At 39.5% G+C, this 20,496-nt stretch overlaps 1 protein-coding gene across 1 annotated transcript; it reads right to left on the reverse strand.

The window, feature by feature from the left end:
• LOC117391055 (tetraspanin-18-like) lies at positions 1-15,583 on the reverse strand. Its single transcript, XM_055221018.1, has 8 exons — positions 15,458-15,583; positions 7,021-7,113; positions 6,049-6,243; positions 5,358-5,432; positions 5,112-5,210; positions 3,963-4,223; positions 3,046-3,129; positions 1-2,153 (listed from the first exon to the last, which is right to left on the reverse strand). Exons 2-8 carry the CDS (start codon positions 7,081-7,083, stop codon positions 2,106-2,108), a joined length of 825 nt encoding a protein of 274 aa, XP_055076993.1. The 5' UTR covers positions 7,084-7,113; positions 15,458-15,583; the 3' UTR covers positions 1-2,105.
• Positions 15,584-20,496: the final 4,913 nt, after the last annotated feature.

Here is a 20,496-nt window from a genome sequence, read left to right on the forward strand (position 1 = left end):
CATTTTCAGATTTATTTAAGAAAACAGTAGTACACCACAAAAACACAATTCACATTTGTTGGTTAAAGGTGCACTATGTAAATTTTAGAGCAGGGGTGTCTACTATGGCTCGGTGACCAAATGCGGCCCTCAGACCAATTTTTCTTGACCCTCAGCCCTTCAGTTGAACTGGCCCAATTGATCATAATCAGTACTTTTTACTGCAAATTTGAATATTTCTACCAATATAACGTAAATGACATCACATTGCATTGTCATACAGACCTAATATTAATATTTCAAGCCTTATTTAAAGTATGAAGTCAAAACTAGGTTAAATACCCCCATCTGAATTATCCACTGTATTGACCAATGGCCATCTATGTCAAATATTTTTCAAGATATGGCCCTCGGTAAAAAGAGTTTGGGCACCCCTGTTTTAGAGGGTCCACCACCTGATTGTCTCCATACAGATGGTATTACTTTACCTGGAATAAGGTTAAAGTATGGCTTTAACCTTATATATCTTGCACTTATTCAATTACAGGTGTTTTTATTGCTCAAAAAAATTCATTGAAAACATCCACTCGGCTCCCCCCAGATCTGACCTATAACTTAGACTGGTGGCATCACCTGCTTGTTTGCATGTAGAAATAAGTTTGATACCTTGAGTAACCTTCCAGGTAAAGCAATACCATCTGTCACAGTTCTGCAAGTTTCTGTGTGTTTACAGAGGTTCCCAGATGTTTCCAGAAGTTTCCAGATGTTTCCAAATGTTTCCAGTGGTATCTCACTCACCTGTAGTTTTGTAGCCAGTATTTAAGCTCCAGTTCCACACTCCCCAAGTGCCAGATTGTTCTTCATGGTCCAGTGACCTGCTTGTTCCTGTATTTGCAACTTGCCTGATCCCTGTTAACCTGTTTCTGTATCTGTGACTCGCCGGATCCCTGTTAACCTGTTTCCTGTTTCTGCGATTCGCCCGATTCCTGTTAAGCTGTTTTCTGCTGTTGCCATCTGCAATAAAGTCTTGTCAACTGTCCCGTCTGTTGTTCTGCATTTGGGTTCAAAACCTGCCCATTACACTATTTGTGAAAACACAGGTGGGTGGCAGACCCTCCTCCACCTTTAAACAGTTCAGGCCTGTTCGAAAGATGTAAGCCTTTAATACATTTTCATAGGCCCCCTTTGATCCCATGTCAACATAAAAAACTTCAGTGGCTCATGTTTATGCCAAACATGAGTTTATCCTTAGACAACAGTGGCATTTACAAAGTCTAGTGAACACAGTACTTAAAATGTGTTCTAAATTTGAACATTTTTAAAGGCAACTACAGTAGCCTTGGAGGGACATATACTAGTACTGCCTATCAAACTAGCTTGTATTCAAATGCACTTATTTATTTTTCTATTTGTGTATTTTGTTACCAGTTTTTGTCCCTTGATGACACACGTATACACCTGCAGGACTGGTGATTTCATTTGCAGTACAGATCTTCACAAACAAAAAAGATAACATGTCACATACATATATTCATTTGACTGATATTTTCACTATTTACATTTGTACAAAATTTAAATAAAACTGTGTGCAACAAATAAGGCATTTCAACACACTGTCCATTCACGCCCACACTACAGTAACATAAGTGCACTATAACTGTACATGTGACCTGTGGAGCAATAGTTCTGTTCAAAACATTTAAAAACATTCATAGTTTGTGTTGCTTTACAATACAAAACAACAGAACAATATGTTAAAGGTGCAGTATGTAACTCTGGTGGAGGGCACACACACCAAATGCTTAAGATGTTATTGGTTTGTCTGGAATGTTTCACAGTAGAGCATGGAACCTTTCCATCTCCATAGATAGAGACCAGCAGGTGGCACCACCAGGCCAATTTACAGGTCAGATCTGTGGAGGGAGGAGCAGCAACAGCAATAACATCTTTATGGAATCAAGCAGGAGTGTGTGGCCTCCACCAGAAAAGTTACACAGTGCACCTTTAAAAATAGGATAATACCATAACATGAATGGAACATATTTCTGTAGGTTAATTATCTCATCCGCTTCTGTCTGCTCCCGTTTGTTCCTGTCTGTTCCCGTCTGCTCCTGTCCGTGTGGGCATCACTGGATCCCTCTGAACAGACACATGGAAAACACCATCGCAAAGAGCTGTGGAAGAGAGAGAAAGAGAGAAAGACTTAGACTTCACTTTACTAATACATTTAGTCCAGGAGCTAGGCCCCTCCACCGTAGTTACTTTCCTACATTTTTCTTACTATTATTTTTCATTCATGTAAACATCAAACCATTATGAGATTGGGGTCTTATGTTTCAACTCCACCCGTTTGGTCCTAGGATCCCAAAAAACACCTCAGACTGAATTTGATGCGTGAGTAAACGTTGGTGTTATAATCATATAAAAGAATGTAACAATAAGCAAAATATCGTGATATCATATCATCAAAGGTCTCACAATAATATCATGGAACATCACAATACATCGAGTTATCAGATGCAGTTGTGATTCAATGGGTTCATGTTGGATCCCTCGTCAGTGATGGTGAAGAGGGTTTAGTCTTGGTTTAGTCCTAGTTTAGTCATACCTTAGTCCTGGTTTAATCCTGGTTTAGTTCTGGTTTAGTCCCAGTTTAGTCCCGGTTTAATCTTAGTTTAGCCCTGGTTTAATCCTGGTTTAGTCCTGGTTTAGTCCTGATGTAGTCCTGATGTAGTCCTGGTGTAGTCCTGGTGTAGTCCTGGTGTAGTCCTGGTGTAGTCCTGGTTTTATCCTGGTTTTATCCTGGTTTAGTCCTCATTTAGTCATGGATTAGTGCCAGTTCAGACATGTTTTTTGGTTGTAGTAGTAATGTTGCTTTATTTCAAGTTAAATCACTGTAAACATTAATGCAATGTAGTAAGGATGTATAGGATATGATGGTAAGTTTCCACCCCTCAAAAAGTTTCCACGCCTCAAAAAGAAACAGAGAGGGACAAGAGAGAATGAATGAAAAGAAAGTAAGAAAGAAAGAAAGAGAAAGCGAGAGAAGATGTTTAAATTAAATACCTCTATAGTGAGCACAATGATGGCCAGTGCTCCTGCAGAGTAAATGTAGGTCTCAAAGTAATCCACCAGTGACGAGTAACAGCCCTGGAAACGAGTAAAAATAAATAAATAAATAAATAAATAAACAGAGGGCTAATTTTCTAATAATGTCCTTTTGCACCATATATTGCTTTAATGTACTTATGTAATAATGTCGCAGTTGGGGTGCAAACATGAATTGGAATAATTATAACTTATCGTGTGTGTTTGTTTGTATTCCATTCATGAGTATTTCACTATATATTACACAACTATATAAATAATTGTAATTGGTTATCTGGACTACAGAGAATAAAACACAGGCCAAAAGATGGTTTAGAACAAAGATCATTTGGTGATATTATTCCTTATTATACATTATTTATTTCACAATATTTATCCACCACTCTCCAAAATAAGCAATTTAAAGTCAGCATTTTATAGGAATATAGGATGGAGACACTGCTCTATCTGAAGCGCTGTTACTTAAAGCGGATTTTAATCTGAGGTTTGTTTAAACACAATCTGACCATAAAAAACTGACTTAGTTGGAACTACAACAGGTGAGCTGATTTGTACTGTTAAACAAGTTCCTAGAATAAATAAATAACATTACAATCACAAGCTAGCTAGCATTAGCCAACAGTTTTTTAGTCACTCTCAATTTTTATGTTGAAAATGAAACACCTGAACAGGACCATGAACGATTGTATTGATCACTGGCTTCTAAAAATGTGTTGTCTAAATCCATTTTCTATTTTTTCTTGACATTTTAAACTATCTTTAAACTTTTTTGGCTGTGTTTGCTAATGCATATATTGCCACCATGGTAACTGCTGAATATTGTGCCATATACATGCAGACTCTCCCCTCAAAAAATGCTATGACATCCCCGGTACCTTATAGTTAGTGTAGTGTGCGATCGCCCCGCTCACACACAGCTCCAGGCCGGTGACTCCGCCCTCTCCATATGCACCTCCACCTGTCTCCAACTGTCGCCCTGGCCCCCTGCCGTGTGGTGATCCCTGTCGCTCTGGCCCCCTGCTTTGTAGCGCTCCCTCTCTGTGACAGCACGCCTCTGGGATGGCTTTACTGGGGCTGAGGAGTCTGAACAGGCTGTCGTCAAAGTCCTGAGGTCCACTCACTCCACAGCACTCAAACTACACAGAGAGGTAAAAAATAAAAAAAAATAAAAGATATAACATCAAGCCCGTAACTATGGAGAGTAAATGACCAACTTTTCTTTTTGTTTTTTCTGGAACAGTATTGCATTAAACTTATTTTATATTACTAGACTCTTTCATTGATAAATAAATACTTTTCATTGTTGCTCTGTACCTATAACTTGACCTGGTGTTGCCTAATGCTTGTGTTCATGGAGACAGATTAGTTTAAATATATCTATCTCCATGGGAAACATTGTAGGGCTCAGTTATTTGTAGACAAGCATCACTGTCTTCATGAAAATGTTTTTGCACAGTACCACATTAAACTTACCTCTTTAGAGACAAGAAACAGATCAGATCTGTGGAGAGACAACCCCACTCATAATAAGAATGGATGCTTTTCATGGTATTTAGCAATGAAATAATGAATATCATAATATTTAATGCCATAATATGTAACATCCAAGGCAGAACAGGTGGACGATCCTGCCATCTGGCCATTGATTGGTCCAGTGAGAACCAGTGTTGTCACCATACTAAAACTTGATTTCAATACTAAGGAAGAGACTCGATACTCAATACAGATCCTGATATCACGATAGAATGTGATTTTCAACATTAAATGGTAGTACTTTCTTTTATATTCCCATGTGGCCCTATATCTGTGTAATCTCTCAGTGGTCCAGGTAGGTTCATAGTGGTCCATGGGCGTATACTAGTCTACGCAGTCTACTGATAACTACTCAAATGAGTATCTCATTTCGATACTTGTTTTAATATCGATTAGTATCTGCTTTTCAATATTTTGGAGAACCCTAGTGACAAAACCACTCCACATCTGTATAGCTTATGAGTTAAACTTTATCTGTGGTATTGTCTTACGGAGGACATGATGGCGTTCCAGGTTGAAGTGAAGACGTCAGATGTGTTGTGTCCTTGATAGTGACGCTTCAGCTCCCGAGTGAAGAACTCCCGAGTCATCTGCAGCACAGGAGAGCCACATAGTCAAATGCACTAGGTACTGTATAATATCTGCAGCACAGGGCAGTCACTGGGCAGCCTCTAAGAAAATTGTGATATGATTTTTTGTCATATGCTCCACTTTGTTTTGATGAAAAACAAACTCACATGTTCCCTGAAGAGGAAAGCCAAGATGGCCGCCGCCAGCTCTGACAGAAAGATGAAGAGGATCAGCATGAAGAACTGTGGGAAAGAACAAAGGGTTTAATGTGGATGTAATTTATACAAAATGTAGAGGTGAGGGTTTAATTTAAATATAATACATTAAAACTAACCCAGTATCAGAAAACATTAAATACACTGCAGAATAATGCTTGTTCTAATACTTGATTTATTCATGCTCAGCTATTCCATTATATTGTTTACCAGCAGATGGCACTCTTGTATCAAAGCAATTCATTCAACTGCATCTACAACACTGTAACATCAGTCCCTTGAATATAAGGTTTGAAAATGTTTACATCATTATTATTATTATTATTATTATTATTATTATTATTATTGTTGTTATTGTTATTGTTGTTGTTGTTATCATTATTATTATCTGGAGCAGAATCACAGAGACATAGCTGCATCAATAGCCTCTCAAACCACTCCCACACCAATTTCACAGTGGTAAGACAGGAGGTAAAATTTCTTGCCCAGGGATACAAAAATAGTATGACTGGTCAAGGCTCGAATCAAGTTGACCACTATATACCCTCTGAGCCACAGCCACTCAAATAATAACTATTATGTTTCATGATATTTATATGAAGGAGCAGAACCTGTTTCTTCAGTGTCACCCTGGTTTACTCACAAAGAGCAGCAGACATTTGTTCTCACGTATGGCTCCACAGCAGCCCAGAAACCCGAGCAGGAAGAGCAGACTGCCCAGAGCCAGGAGCAGGTACACCCCAGTGAAGAGCAGAGGGTTAGATGCCACCAGCTCTCTGAAGCCTAAAGGGTCAAAGAGCACCCATCCACCCACAGCCAGGAGCACCGAGCCACCCACCTGCAGAGGGAGACAGAGAGCAGGGGAATAATGTTAGGATCACCTGTAAATAGGATGAAAAGTGTAATGATAAAGGTGTAAAGATAGGGAGACAGTTTGTATGAATTAAGATAGAAGTAATGTCATCTGTGGGGAAATCTTTTAAACTGCCCTGAATTCTGGAGTTTCCTGTGTAACTGAGTTCAGATGCGTTGACCTGGTTTATGGTTAATTTAATTTATCTCTGTAACTACTGGGCCTCTCCACACGAAACAAAAACTGACACATAATTCAACATCTTCTCTGTCAGTTTAAATAAAAAAGTAAATTATTTTTTCACAATAGCCTCAGAAAGTGATGCCATTATTCAATTGATCATTGTTAAAAATACCTTAAAACATAAGATTAATATGGCAAGTTTATGGAGCCAATTCTAAAGAAATATTGAGAAGGTCCAACATTTGGGGATCATATATTTACGGTTTAACGCACACTTTACTGTACCCATAGGAAAATTTGGTCTCTGCATTTGACCCATCCTTCATTGCTGTGAGGGCACCTCATGTGACGCAGTTGCTGCAGCTCTGGGACCTAGTCTTGGTCAAGACCTGAACTGGAGGATTTGACCTATGGTGCATGTTTTGTGTTGATGAGGGAAACCGGAGTGCTGTTGGCTGAGTGGCCTTTTTTTTTTTTTTTTATAAACAGTGAATCTCCCATAGAGTTATACAGGCCCCTGTCTGCCATCTGAAATAATAATAAAACAGGACAGGACATGGAGACTGAAGTGAGACTCACAAAGATAAAGAAGTTAAAGATGAACATGAGGTACTTCATACAGCTGAGACAGTCCCCCTCCATCCTGAGCCTGTACACGCGGCTGCTCTGGACCTGAGTACGACAAAGGACAAAGCATAACACTGTAGAGTAACATACGACTCAATGTAAGAACAGTGACTTATTCAGGGTGTGATCCTGATCTGTAACTGAAACTAATACATGGCTGGTTACCATGTGACTCTTGTCCCTCTCCCCTTTGTTCTGTGTTGGTCCTGGTCTGGCCCACATTGAGTGCTAGGGTGTGTTCACACTTGCATATAGACCACATCAAAACTGGGTCTAAACTGGGACTAATTTTGGAACTAATCCTGGAGTAGAACAGGACCAAACCAGGACTAAATCAGGACCAAACAAGGTCTACCATCCGGACTAAACTGAGCTCAAATTAGGACGTGGACATAACCCTAATTGGATTGGTCCTGTTCTAGTTCAAGTTTAGTCCCAATTTAGTTCAAATTTTTACATAGTTAATGGACCCAACATGTTTAAATGTGTAAATGTTCCTATTACATGTTTTTGTTTTGCTTTATTCTTCTTTATTCAATATAAAAATGAAAACAAACATATATATAAAATATATTTATATACAAAAATGTTGAACCATTTCTAATTCATTCATTTGCTGGAGCAATGTGGGTGTGTCCTTATGCTGTTGTGGGCGGGGTTACTGAGGGCTGTGAATTGGGCCAACTGTGGCTCCGGCTGCTGTTTATCATTCTGCCACCTGTCACTGTACAGCAGAGACAAAACCCGGACGTTTCAGAGCACATCCTGGGCATTTCAGACAATACAAGTGAATATGATTTATTTTTATACATTAGCTTAAATGTGTTTGTCTGTGAAGTTCAGGTTGAAAAAGTGTGATAAAAATATTCCTCTAAAATCATTATGTGAGTATAGGGGGGCAAGATATTAACTGATTATCGTAATTATTCAGACTATAAAGCAATTGAAACAAAACTAAATTTAATGAAAATGAATGAATAAATATTTGTGTTAATTTTAAAAGCAAATGATCATTTCAACTGGATCTCTTCTTTTCTAAACCTAAATCTAAAGCATGTTTTATGTCACATTAACATGGGTACATATGTTTCTACACACAATTCGTGGGTTTCAGTTATAGGTGTAATATTATAGCTTTTGAATGCGAAGAAGTCCTCAAAATAATTTTGAGGACTTCTTCGCATTCAAAAACTATAATATTATGAGTTTAATTGTTAATCACTATGGTCATAATTATGCATCAAAACACAAAAATTTTATATTGTGTGTGAGATCCCTAGACACAGGTGAAGAACATTGCAAACTCCTCACAGACTAACCACTAAGCCATCGGTCCTATAATAGACCAGAGGAGAGGGTCAGAGGAGCAGAGGATGCAGGGGGGAGGGTCAGATGGAGCAGAGGATGCAGGGGGGAGGGTCAGATGAAGCAGAGGAGGCAGAGGAGGGGGTCAGGTGGAGCAGAGGATGCACTATGTAAATTATACAAGAGCATAGATTTATTGTTGGAAAGCAGCTGCTCCTGTTGCCATAGAAACGAGTATATTGTTTATTGAAGCCTTTTGTGGTTCAAACAATTCCATTACTCACTGCATAAAAACAAGAGATTCTAAGAAGACTGAAAAACGGGTTATATGTAGGAGTTATAATAAATGTAACGTAACATTTGATTTATAATTTGAAGTTCATATAATTTGAAGGACAAAACATTAAATGATGCATAAAATTTGGTGTTTTCAAAGAATAGACTTGAAACATTTAAAATGCAAATCATATCTGAAGGAGCTGCAAGAAACACAAATGTTCAAATCATTTCATATTGTCAACATAAAGCTCAAGTCACTACACTTCCAGAGAGAAGAGGAACGAAATTTTTACTCAAGTAAGCGTACTGTTACTTCAATAAAAATATTACTCAAGTAGGAGTAATAGTATGTTGCTAAAAAAAGTACTCTGAAAAGTACAATTTAAGTTCCTCAAGTAAATGTAACTGAGTACTTTCCACCTCTGACCATTTCACATTTAAGATTTACATTTAATGCAAGTAAAGCGAGACACTAGTACAGGTGAAAAACTTATGCTAAAATGTAGAGACAATCTGAAGAATAGAAAGGTTTCATTTCATTTTTGAAGTTGCCGGGGATCCAGAACATGACAGGGGCTGACCAATAGGAGGAGAGGGTGGGGACGAGAACATGTCTGTGTCTGAACATAGAACCATCTCTACAGACAGTGTCACGGGGCCAATTGCGGGGTCATCGCAATTTAAATTGAATTAACAGATCACAAAAGCTGCAATAATTTACCCCACAAAACTTAAGAACATCTAACTCTGTAGTTTTGATCTGTACAAATATGTTCTGAAATCTGACTCTAGTTTGTCAGTTCATGTTTCAGTCTTTTTGTTAATTCTTCTGGACCTGTTTAAATCATAAATCGCAAATCTAATCGTAATCACAATGCTTGTCAGGAAAATGACAATTGGATATTTTTTTCCAAAAGGTTCAGCCCTATTATCATTAATCAGTTTTATCACTATCCCAAGCTAACCCTGCGTATTTAGCCTACTCCATCCATACCACATCATTGCTTTTTAACAATACAGTTGGTGATCTGAGCACTGTGCAGTCCCATCTGTGTTTCTTGGACGTAATCACAGGAGCAGAGGAACAGACGTGCGTGGGCTGGACATGAGCGTGTAGCGCAGGCAGGGGGCGCTGTAACTCACACACTCACCACATAAACAGTAGTGGCAGAGTAAGCAGATTTGTAGCAACTGCACCTGTAGCACATATACCGGCTGTGGTAATACTAAGAAAAAGGCTTGATACTCAATACCTTCATTTTGATGCCTATTTTAGACAATAGAATGTCATTTTCAACACAAAAATGTGTAGTTTCCTCAATAGTGCTGTTATTGTTGTTATTGTCTACAAGTCTTATATTAGTTTTGATATGTATTTAGACCATTTGAAAATTCAGCAAAGCTCCACTCTTGTCTGATGTTTCTGTGATTTACGGTACGGTATTTTAATATAGTGTTTTTTCACCTTCAAGGCACTCAAAGCATTATACATCAAGGAACCACTCACTCATTCACACACATACTGTATACACCAGTGTACACAGACACTGGGGGTGAGGTGGAATAAGGACACAATGACAGCATTCATCTGTGGGGGCTGGAATCGCACCACCAATCTGTGGCTCAGTAGATCGGGCCGCTCAACCAAAGATGTTGATGTCGAGAGCAGGATTTGAACCTACAACCTATAGATCAGTGGGCAAACACTGAGCTACTTCTCAATTCATATCTTTTTACAATGCTAATTTCTGTACCTCCAAATGGAAACACATGTTGAACCTAAGCATTTATTTTACTGTCAAAGTCAGACAGCACAACATGATGTTTACTGAAGCCTGTTTCAAAATCAAACGTTTTTAAAAATCGATCTGCAGAAACAGGCTGCAGATCTCTTCACATGAACTGCACATGTGAAGAATACCATTATAACATTTAAATATAACGTGAATATTTTTTAGGTCAAAATCCAGCAGCTAAAAGTATGTCTTCATGTTTATGTTTAAATGAATATTGAAACAGATTTGTATAACATTTTAATATGAAAAATAAAAACAGTGATACTGTGATTTCTCCATATGTCCCAGGCATACAGCAATGGCTCCACAGACCAGCGGTCAACCTTTTTTGTCATAAGGGGATGTAATACACATACTTTTTATTTGAGTGGTGGAAGGCGGCGGTGATAACAGTGAAAAATGCATACAACTTTAACCATAGTTTAAAAAGATGTTGTTCATTCTCATGTTTGCTCTTTACTGGGTTAATTTGCTCTATATACTTTCAGATAAAACATAGATATGGCGGTACTATAAAAAAACAAAAACAAAAAAACATAATATGTTCCTGCGGGGTGCAGTACCAGATGGCCCGTGGTCCGGTCTTGGGTCCCGGCCTGCTGCTGGTTGGGGACTCCTGCTAAAGTGAATCCTCACACGTGGGTCTGAGTCACTGCTGTGGGTTTGATTCACCTCATGATTCATGTTTAGTGTTTTTGTTTCTTTCAGATCACGACTCGTCACAAACACTTCAGAGCGACGCCAGGAAGAGCAGAGAAAAAAATGCAAACAAAATTACGACCAGTTTCACATAATGATGTGATAATGGGGCTAAAGACACTAAAGGCCCCAAGTCACTGGAAATCAACTGAAGAACTACACTTTCAATTGAAAGCCATAATCTGTAACTATTTAGCCAAAAACCTAACTAATAAAAGCATGCTTTTTATTTTATTATGGACATGTTTACTGGACTGAAAAACTGACAAAAACGTGTGTCCTTACTTAACCTTGAGGAATTCGTCTTGGATGTTTCTTTGGATGTAATATTCAACAGTATGGCATGAAACTTATCCTAAGTGTGGTTTCTATTTCCATAGGATCATGCAGGTGATGTGCCACCTTCACAAAGTGACATACTGTACCTTTACAAACTGTCCTGTACAAACCCAGGCCCGCCCTGGGACGAAAGGCCTCACCTAACTTTAAAAACATCGAGAAACTTCCAGGAGTCAGTGATACTAAGATATACTCATGGGTTTCAGAGAAATGAAAATCTAGCACCATCGCCACAGCAATTTACAATTCAGTAAAAAGTATACAAAATATGGTCCCCAAAATGTCAACTAGAAACAATGAAATGAAGCCCATTTAGAACTGAACAACTGAGGGAACTGTGATTTTTCTCACAAACATTGTGCTAACATTTTTTTATGTTTGTTTTAATAATAAGATTCTGTCAAAGTTCACACTTTAAACATGTCCAGAAGAATTGACAAAAAGACTGCAGTCTGAACTGACAAACTAATGCAACAATCACATTTCAGAACATGTTTGTACAGATCTAAACTACAGGGTTAGACGTTTTTATGCAAACCATGTGGCCTTATATCTATGTAATCCCTCGCTGGTCCAGGTAGTTCCATAGTGGTCCATGGGTGTATACTAGTCTATGTGTCTTGTACTTGTTCTGATACAGTTCAAGATCATTCTAAAGTTATTCAGGAAAAGTTCATTTCTATCCTGTGAATGTGACTTTTTAGTAGTTTTCAATACTAGTTTTAGTTTCGATTAGTATATGATTTTCAATACTTTTGATTGCTCTACCCACCTCAGTCAGTTTGTAGAAATACAAAGGTTATATTTTACTACCATAGTGAAGCAGCAGACACAAACATGACTAGCAGCAGATGTAGCATTAGTGAGCTGTTTCTGATGGAGCAGGAGGAGAAACATGAGTCAGAGTACTCCCACGAACAAAACACCACACATCCACTACTGTCCTCCCACAACATGTGGAACAAAACATCACAAAACCCTTTGCATCCTCTGCTCCACCTGACCCTCTCCTCTGCATCCTCTGCTCCTCTCCTCAACATCCTCTGCTCCTTTGACCCTCTGCTCCATCTGACCCTCTCCTCTGTATCCTCTGCTCCATCTGACCCTCTCCTCTGCTCCATGTGAACCTCTCCTCTGCATCATTTGTTCTATATATACAATGTCCCTCCTCTGTACTTCTCCAAATCATGTAAATCTGGACACATCGGACATCTACAAAACATATCCCTCCTATAACTGTCTCCCACTCAGTAACAGGTGGCATGACAAAAATAATTTCAGTGTATTTCTTTGGGGTTAGGAGAGAAGAGGAGAGAGATGGGAGGAGATGGAGGAGGAGAGAGGGGAGGGAAGGAGAGAAAGAGAGGGAGACAGCAAAGGAAGACAGAAAAGGAGGGAGAGGAGGATGGGTGGTGTGGAGAGAGAGAAAGAGGTAGCGGAGAGAGAGAGGGGGCAAGAGAGTGACAGAAAAAGAGAGGAGCAGGGGATGAGAGAGGAGAGAGAGGGAGGCGGCAAAGGAACAGAGAGAATGAGTAAGGGGTGGAAAAGAGGGACAGGGAAGAGGAGAGAGACGGGTAGGAAGAGAAAGAAGCAAGGGTGAGGGGAGAGAAAGACATGGGGAGAAGGATGAAAAGAGGGAGACAAACAGCAAAGAGAGAAATATTGAGGACGGTTGGGTGGTTGTGTGGAAAAGAGGGAGAGGAGAAGAGAGGAGGGAGAGAAGGATAACAGAGAAAGAAGCTGAGAAGGATGTGGGCACTACGGGGGGTTAGGAAGAGAGAATGGGGAGGGAGAGAAAGAAAAGAGGGAGAATGGAGAGAAAGAGTGATAGAAGCCGAGGAGGTACAGAGGAGCATGTGGGGACTATAAAGAGAGTAGAGAGTAGAGATGGAGGGAGGGAGGGAAAAGAAGGGGGGAAGAGAGGAGAGAGGCAGGAAAAGAGGGAGAAGGGAGAGGGTGTGGTAGAGGAGAGAGAGAGGAGCATGTGGGGACTACAGGGGGGACCGACCATCTGCTGCTGATTCAATCTAATCTGTTTAATGTGGAAAACTCTAAAAGAACCAGGATGTTAGCATTGTGCAGAAAAGACAGCTGCTGGTTAGCGAGGTCAAATTTGAACCAATTACTTAAATAGTCATAAAAACATGTTGCCTAACAGAGCCAGTAGAGCAGACCTGTCACAGTAGAAGTTAACATTATATGCACTGTTGAGTATTTGGGGCTACAGCCCCTCATTAATTAAATGTGATTCATAAGTAATGTGACTAATTACTGATATTATAGTTAAAGGGGCTGTACCTGAATTATTTGACCATGAATTTGAGCAAAATACGTGTTTTTGTACATGTATATTGTATAAGCAGCTTGTATAAGCTTGAGGTCAAAATAAGTCAGCTGTGTGTTGTTTACATTTAATTAGATAGCATTTTATTGTCCGCTAATCAGGAAGTGTACATTCGCATGCCAGTTGTTATTAGCTTTATTTAGGCCTTTTGTGATTAATTATTATATCGAGTTATCATTCAATATATAAAAGCTGGAACAATAACTATTGTGTGTATAGTTTCTTTGTAAAAGTGGGGAGATTTTTGTCATTTTTATGTAACAAGGTCAGATTTAAGCTATACACGGTAGAATAAACTACTAACTAACTTCAAAGGCTGATTATTAGTTCATTCTGGTATATTTAAAAATGGGTTGATTGAGATTATCCTGCTTTGTGTCAGTGACATAAAATAGATTCATTATTATCATTTACTGCAATATTTCTCTGTAGCAATACATTGTGCTTCAAAATATGTTATTGTGACAGGGTCAAGCTTTACTGCTTTGGCCTGTGAGAGTTATGAAAAGTGCTTATAAACTCATCATGGTGAATAACTAGGATGCTCTGAATGCATACGGTAAGTGAGGAATAACTTTGGACCACTGCAAACCATTTAAAATGAACTAGTTCTGTTTTTCATATTTTTAAGACTCCATGGTGAGGACCCTCCACTGGAAAAGTTACATGGTGGTGACAGTAGCTCAGCTGGTGGGAGTGTTTGTCCACAGATTTTAAGGTTGGTGGTTCAACATAAACATCTTTGGGACAGCAGTCAGATCCACTGACCCATAGGTTGGCAGTGTGATTCCAGCTCAACCATAGATGAACGCTGCCATTGTGCCATTGGGCAAGACACTTAACCCACCTCCCCCAGTGTCTGCATATACTGGTATACGAGTGTGTGTGAATGGGCAATCAGTTCCTGATGCAAAGCACTTTGAGTGCAGTGAAAAGTGCTATATAAAAATATGACTATAGTCTGCCTTTAATATAAATAATTCATTTGTAAATATAAGTCTGTGTAGCAGCAGTGTGAGGCTGTCACTTTGATAAGAGCCTGTATTCTGTGAGCTCTGCACCAGATGGACCTCCAGCAGAGACAGAAAGGGCAAACACTTCCATGAAAATTAAAGGTGTACCTCGTAACTTTTCTAGTAGGCCAGTCCTGTCACTTACTTGTGTTATAGCATTAAACTATCCTGCATTCTTTCATTTACAGCTAATGCTGCTAAAAAATACTTTATCTGTAATTTTGCAAATCAGCTTCACGTTCTTGCTCATCTCCATGGACATAAAAGTTGAATATACTATGAAACGTTCCAGGCAAACCCATACAAACAAGCTGGTGTCGGACTCTCCTCCAGAAAAGTAATGTAGTGCACCTTCAAACTTTTGTCATATCAACACAACTACACACTATGGCAATCGATATGAGCTCAGTTTGACAATAGTTTTTGGAGTTATTATTTATTTATTTATTTATTTAGCCTGGCTATTTATTAATCTTATTACTCATTTTGCTAATTTACATCACAAAAAGCAACAAGGACTTCCATTAGATTGGCACTGTCACAACTAAACAAATAATGAGCCTGTTAAAAGCTTAAGAATATGACTTATGAGAAGAAGAAAGGTTGTGCGCTACCTCTGTGTGGTGCTCTGGAAACTGATCCGCAGCTCCCGGGGTCCCAGCGGTGCATTAATCCCGTGAATTGTGCGCGGACTTTGAGTAGGCTTCTCTGACCGAGCCGCTGCTGCACCGGAGCCATTTGAAGTCCGTGCGTAAAGAATGCGTTAGAGAAGAGTGCAGCTTCCGGAGACTTTCACAATAAAGCACTGGCAGGAAGTTGGTAGATACTGACTATTTGAAATCAAAGTAATTTGTCTAAAATAAACAAGTTAGTTGATCATAGTCTCATGTAATTTTGTAAAAAATAAACAACGAAAAAAAACCCCAACATATTCCATATTGCCAGTTAAAGACGCAAGGCAGTACACCAAGTTCACCAAAATTGGGACAAAATATGAGACCCAGAACTAAACCTGGACAAGACTGGGACTAAACCAGGACTACACCAGGGACTTTATCAGAACAAAAACAGGTTTCACACCAGGACAAAACCAGGCCATAACCTAAATGAGAGAAATATGAGCACCGAAAGGACAAGAATGAGTCTGGTGAAGGTGTGTGGACTTGCAGGACACTAAGTTAAAAGTTAAAGTTAAAGGTGAGCTATGTAACAATTCTGGTTTGCTTTGCCAGGATTATATGTAATATATTAAATGTATAAATCTAGCCTTCACTACATTATAGATGATTTATTAGTCAAAAACATGCATTCTATTGTGAGCAGGACTGCTTCTCCACAGATCTCACAAGTAAATTGGCCTGGTGGGAGTATGGCCATACTGTGGAACATAGGCAAAGCAAATACCAAGCAGATGGCAGACCCAGCACCAGACAATTTTCACTTTTAAACTATAAGATATCAGGATTTTTTTCATTAATTGTTGTGACTGTTTTGGACTCAGATCTGTTGTAAATATATGCATGAATGACTCATGTGTCAAATTCCAGGAGACAGAGGCTTGAATAATACACTTTGTCTCAGTCTGTATCCCTCACATGGACATGGACACAGAGAGGTTTAAGACAAGGTCACAGCTTTGAGCCTTATGTAACAGAAGCATCACCTGTGAGACACCGGTGTCTCTCATTTGTCTTATTTTCCAATGAAAAATCAGACTAGATTTGCAGTATTGCAGTAGTTTTTCAAATACAGCATTTGAATCTTTGTTGTGGTCATGTTAAAAATTAAACAAACATAACAAAACACACTTAAATTACATCACTTGCCTGGCAAGTACAGACTGATATCGTTCTGTATTTTTTATAAATAGTGATATCAATCTGGTCCACGCTCTCTGCTGCACCTCAGGCCAGAACCAAACATGTTCCTCCAATCAGATTTACTTATTTCAGTGAAACATGTGAAACAAAGGAGCTCATTGGTCATCCATTATTTATAAACAAAATCTAATTTCTCTCACCTCAGATGAATGAGTTTGGTGATTTGCTCATTGGTTCTGCAAAAATGTGGGATGTTTTTTAGTACCAATATTTTGTTCTTTTTCCTCATTGGCAGCCTTATTTGTTTTGATATGGAAGGGCCATATATACCCTTGAACTCAAGGAAATTCAACAGTGGCCAGACCATAGTCTGTACAAAGAAGTGGGCTACGAGAGTGTGACGTTACCCATAGTGTTTGGCTCCAGCTCAGTTATAGGGATGAATTTGGAGTCGAGGTCCATATTTGGAATTTGAGGCTGATGAAGGTAACGCCCCTTAGCAATGCTGTCAATCAAACCTGTTGCTAATGCTAGTGGAAGTGACCTCAGGGCGCCTAATTGTGTTATTAATGTTGATATCTTGATTTATGGACACAATAGTGAAATAAAAATACCAGGATCATGTACAGCGAGTTAATACAAACATTGTGAGGCACACTGCAGCAGTTACAAAGAGAGGGGTGAAATTTTCAATGCAAAGTGAATTGGAGTCAGAGTCAATGGAGCCGGAAGAACACCTATGATCACCTCCTATTTGGAACACGGTGGCTAGCAGGTTAGCTACGTCCATTTACAAACTCGGACTGATCCGTACTCTACAACACAGAGGTGCCCTCAAGTGGTGCCCACAAACACAGAGGGAAAAGTGAAGGAGAAGCAACATGTGGAGAAAGCCCTCTCTGCTTGTGGATATCCAAAATGGGCCTTCAATAGATCGAAGAGAGCTAAAAAAAAACAGGACAACAGGGAATCTGAACTCAAAAGGAGAGGTGTTACCATTCCTTACACTGCGGGTGTGTCTGAAAAACTTCAGAGAATTTTCAGACAGTATGAGATTCCTGTCTTTTTCAAACCCACAAACACTTTAAGACAAAAGCTGGTTCACACAAAGGACAAAACCACGAGCAATAAAGAAGGTAATATAGTCTACTCCATTCAGTGTAGTCAAGAGTGCAGTGAGCGTTATACTGGAGAAACTAAACAGCTACTCCATAAGATGATATACCAACACCAGCGTGAGAGTTCCCCTGGACATCAGTCTGCCGTGCATCTCCATCTCAAAGCCATGAACCACTCCTTTGAAGATAGTGAAGTTCAGATCTTAGCCAGAGAAAAGAAATGGTTTGAGAGAAGAAGAAGCTATTTTTGTTAGGAAAGAGAATGCGTCCTTAAACAGGAATGGGGGCCTGAGACATAATCTCTTCCCCATCTTTAACTCCATCCTCAGACCCAGAACAAGGAGAACAATAGCAGCGTCGTTAAGGGCAGAATAGGGTAGTCTCATCTGAAACTGCAAAAAATAGCTGTTTACAGTTTCAGTGTGGTTAGCCCCTCCCCTCAGATAGATATAAGGCAGTGGCCACCAGCATTCTGACCAGAACTGAAGAAGCGGCTTGGATGAGCAGCACAAATTTGAACTTCGTCTTTTGCTACATCCATTTATATATACAGTCTATGGACCAGACAAGCATCTTCATAAAGTATTAAAGAAGTGTGTATTCAGCTACATATACAAGTTTTCCAGGGGAGGGTAGTCACAAACTGGCCACCACGGATTCAGGGCCATCTTGCATTCAATCAATTAAAGATATAATGTGGAACATTCCAGTCAAATCAATAGCATCTCTAAGGAGAAAAGCAGAACCTGCACCTTTAAATAACATGGTATAATGTAACCCCTGTCATCTTTACACAGGTCTGCAGCTCGCCCTGATGCAGAGTGACAGGCCCTGCTCCTCGTGTCCACCAGACCAGAGCCGGATCCTGGTCTGGGACTATAGAGGAGGACTTGAGACATGAATCCTAATGGGACTGAGTTTGAAGGTTCTGACAGCTGACAGCTCAGAGGCCGCAGAGGACGTGCTGTGCTGACACTGACCTATGTGTGGATGTTATTATTCCACTGTATAATGCATTCCTGTGTTTGTTTAAATGTATAAAAGCAAGTTCCATACAGAAATGTTACAGGTTTTTAACTTGCTTACCATTTTGAAAAAAAGGCACTACAGTCACAACTGAACATGTGTGTCCAGAGCCTTCACCTGCAGATAGAGGCATGAAAGTTTATTTCATTATCAGTATTCACCTTGTTCTGGTCCTTTAAAGTACAAAACTGTTAAAATGCTTTCTTCATCACATTCTCCACACAAGCAGCACATGCATTTTTCCCACAGGCCTCTGCAGACAGAGAGAAGCTGACGGGTTTGACAGGGGCTCAGAGAAGCTCAGAGCGTGAAGGACTAAACCAGGACTAAACCAGAACTAAACCAGGACTAAACCAGGAGTGAAGCAGTACTAAACCAGAACTAAATCAAGACTAAACCAGGCCTAAACCAGGACTACAACAGGACTACACCAGGATTATGGTTCATACTGTACAAAAATAAAGACCAAGAACAAAAACTTTGTAATTCTATTTCCCATAAGCAAATTAGTTTGTAACTTCTGAAATCTAAATGGTGTGCCTTAAGATTTCTGGCTGCTGAACTCGTGCTGTCCAGCAGTTTTACCAATCAAACTAAATAATTGTTAATGGAGTTATTTCGCTGCTGTAAGCACCTGTCTCACTTGATGTTTTACTCCTTGACTGATGAGACGATGCCTTCTGGTGGCCATAATAAGGCAATGCATCATGATTGGCGGTGGGAGTTGGAGCAGCATTGTATTAAAACCTTTAAAAACATTCTGTAAACCAGCATTTCTAAAACTGTGGTACAGGCTCCTTCTGGTGATACGCAGATACCTCTGTAACATTACACTATATGTAACTGAGTAAATTGGAATACAATTGTGCTTGAGTCATGTTCATCCTTCACTTTAAAGCTCTCTGCAGAAGATGCCACATAAGTCCATCAGACATGTTCCAGTCCCCCATTGATTAGATAGCAAGTGTTTTCAGTTGTTGGCTCAAAGCACAATCCCCAACCTGGACCAGGATCTGATCTTCGTCTGCCTTCCCCCCCTTAACCTGTCCAGTAGCTGAACCTGCTGGGGGAAGAAAACCCTGTCAACTTAACCCGTGGGATCATTGAAAGACACAAGCCCATCCAGCACCACAAGGTGTCAGATCATATACCGTCCTTTTACTCCTGTTCAGTTAAAGCATGGTGACACATGGTTAGTACTTCAGCCTCAGTAAGAAGTTCCTGGGTTTGACTCCCGGTCAGCATGGACCCTGTGTGGAGTTTGCATATTCTCCCCATGTCTGCAGGTTTCCTTTACCACAAAAAATATATCTCAGTGGGACTTTCCTGGTTAGATAAACAATAATTACATTCTACACAATAGTGTAGCATGGGTTAAATACTGTGTAGTGGGGTTGCACGATTTTGTAAAAAAAAATGATTGTGATTTTTCTGACAAATACTGAGATAATGATTTGATTTGCGACTTAAAAGTACTTCAAAAGTAGGATTCTGTTCAGTGAGGACATTTAAAATAACTCCAGGAGTGTTCACATCTGAGAGAGACTGAACTATGAGAGGTACAAGATTCTCCCATTAAGACAATAGACAAATAGAACAAGAACAAATTATATTATTGAAATAACTGCAGCCTTTGTGATTTGAATAGGATAGTTAATATAGCCCATTTAGACAGAACAAAGAGACAGG

Source organism: Periophthalmus magnuspinnatus, chromosome 3 (genome assembly GCF_009829125.3).
Source record: "Periophthalmus magnuspinnatus isolate fPerMag1 chromosome 3, fPerMag1.2.pri, whole genome shotgun sequence".
NCBI classification, from domain to species: domain Eukaryota; kingdom Metazoa; phylum Chordata; class Actinopteri; order Gobiiformes; family Gobiidae; genus Periophthalmus; species Periophthalmus magnuspinnatus.

Coding starts and splice junctions, on each gene's coding strand:
- LOC117391055 (XM_055221018.1), bottom strand. CDS start 7,083: ATGGAGGGGGACTGTCTCAGCTGTATGAAGTACCTCATGTTCATCTTT. Junction 6,244..7,020: donor TCTTTAACTTCTTTATCTTT/GTGAGTCTCACT, acceptor CTCCCTCTGCAG/GTGGGTGGCTCGGTGCTCCT. Junction 5,211..5,357: donor CTTTCCTCTTCAGGGAACAT/GTGAGTTTGTTT, acceptor CCTGTGCTGCAG/ATGACTCGGGAGTTCTTCAC.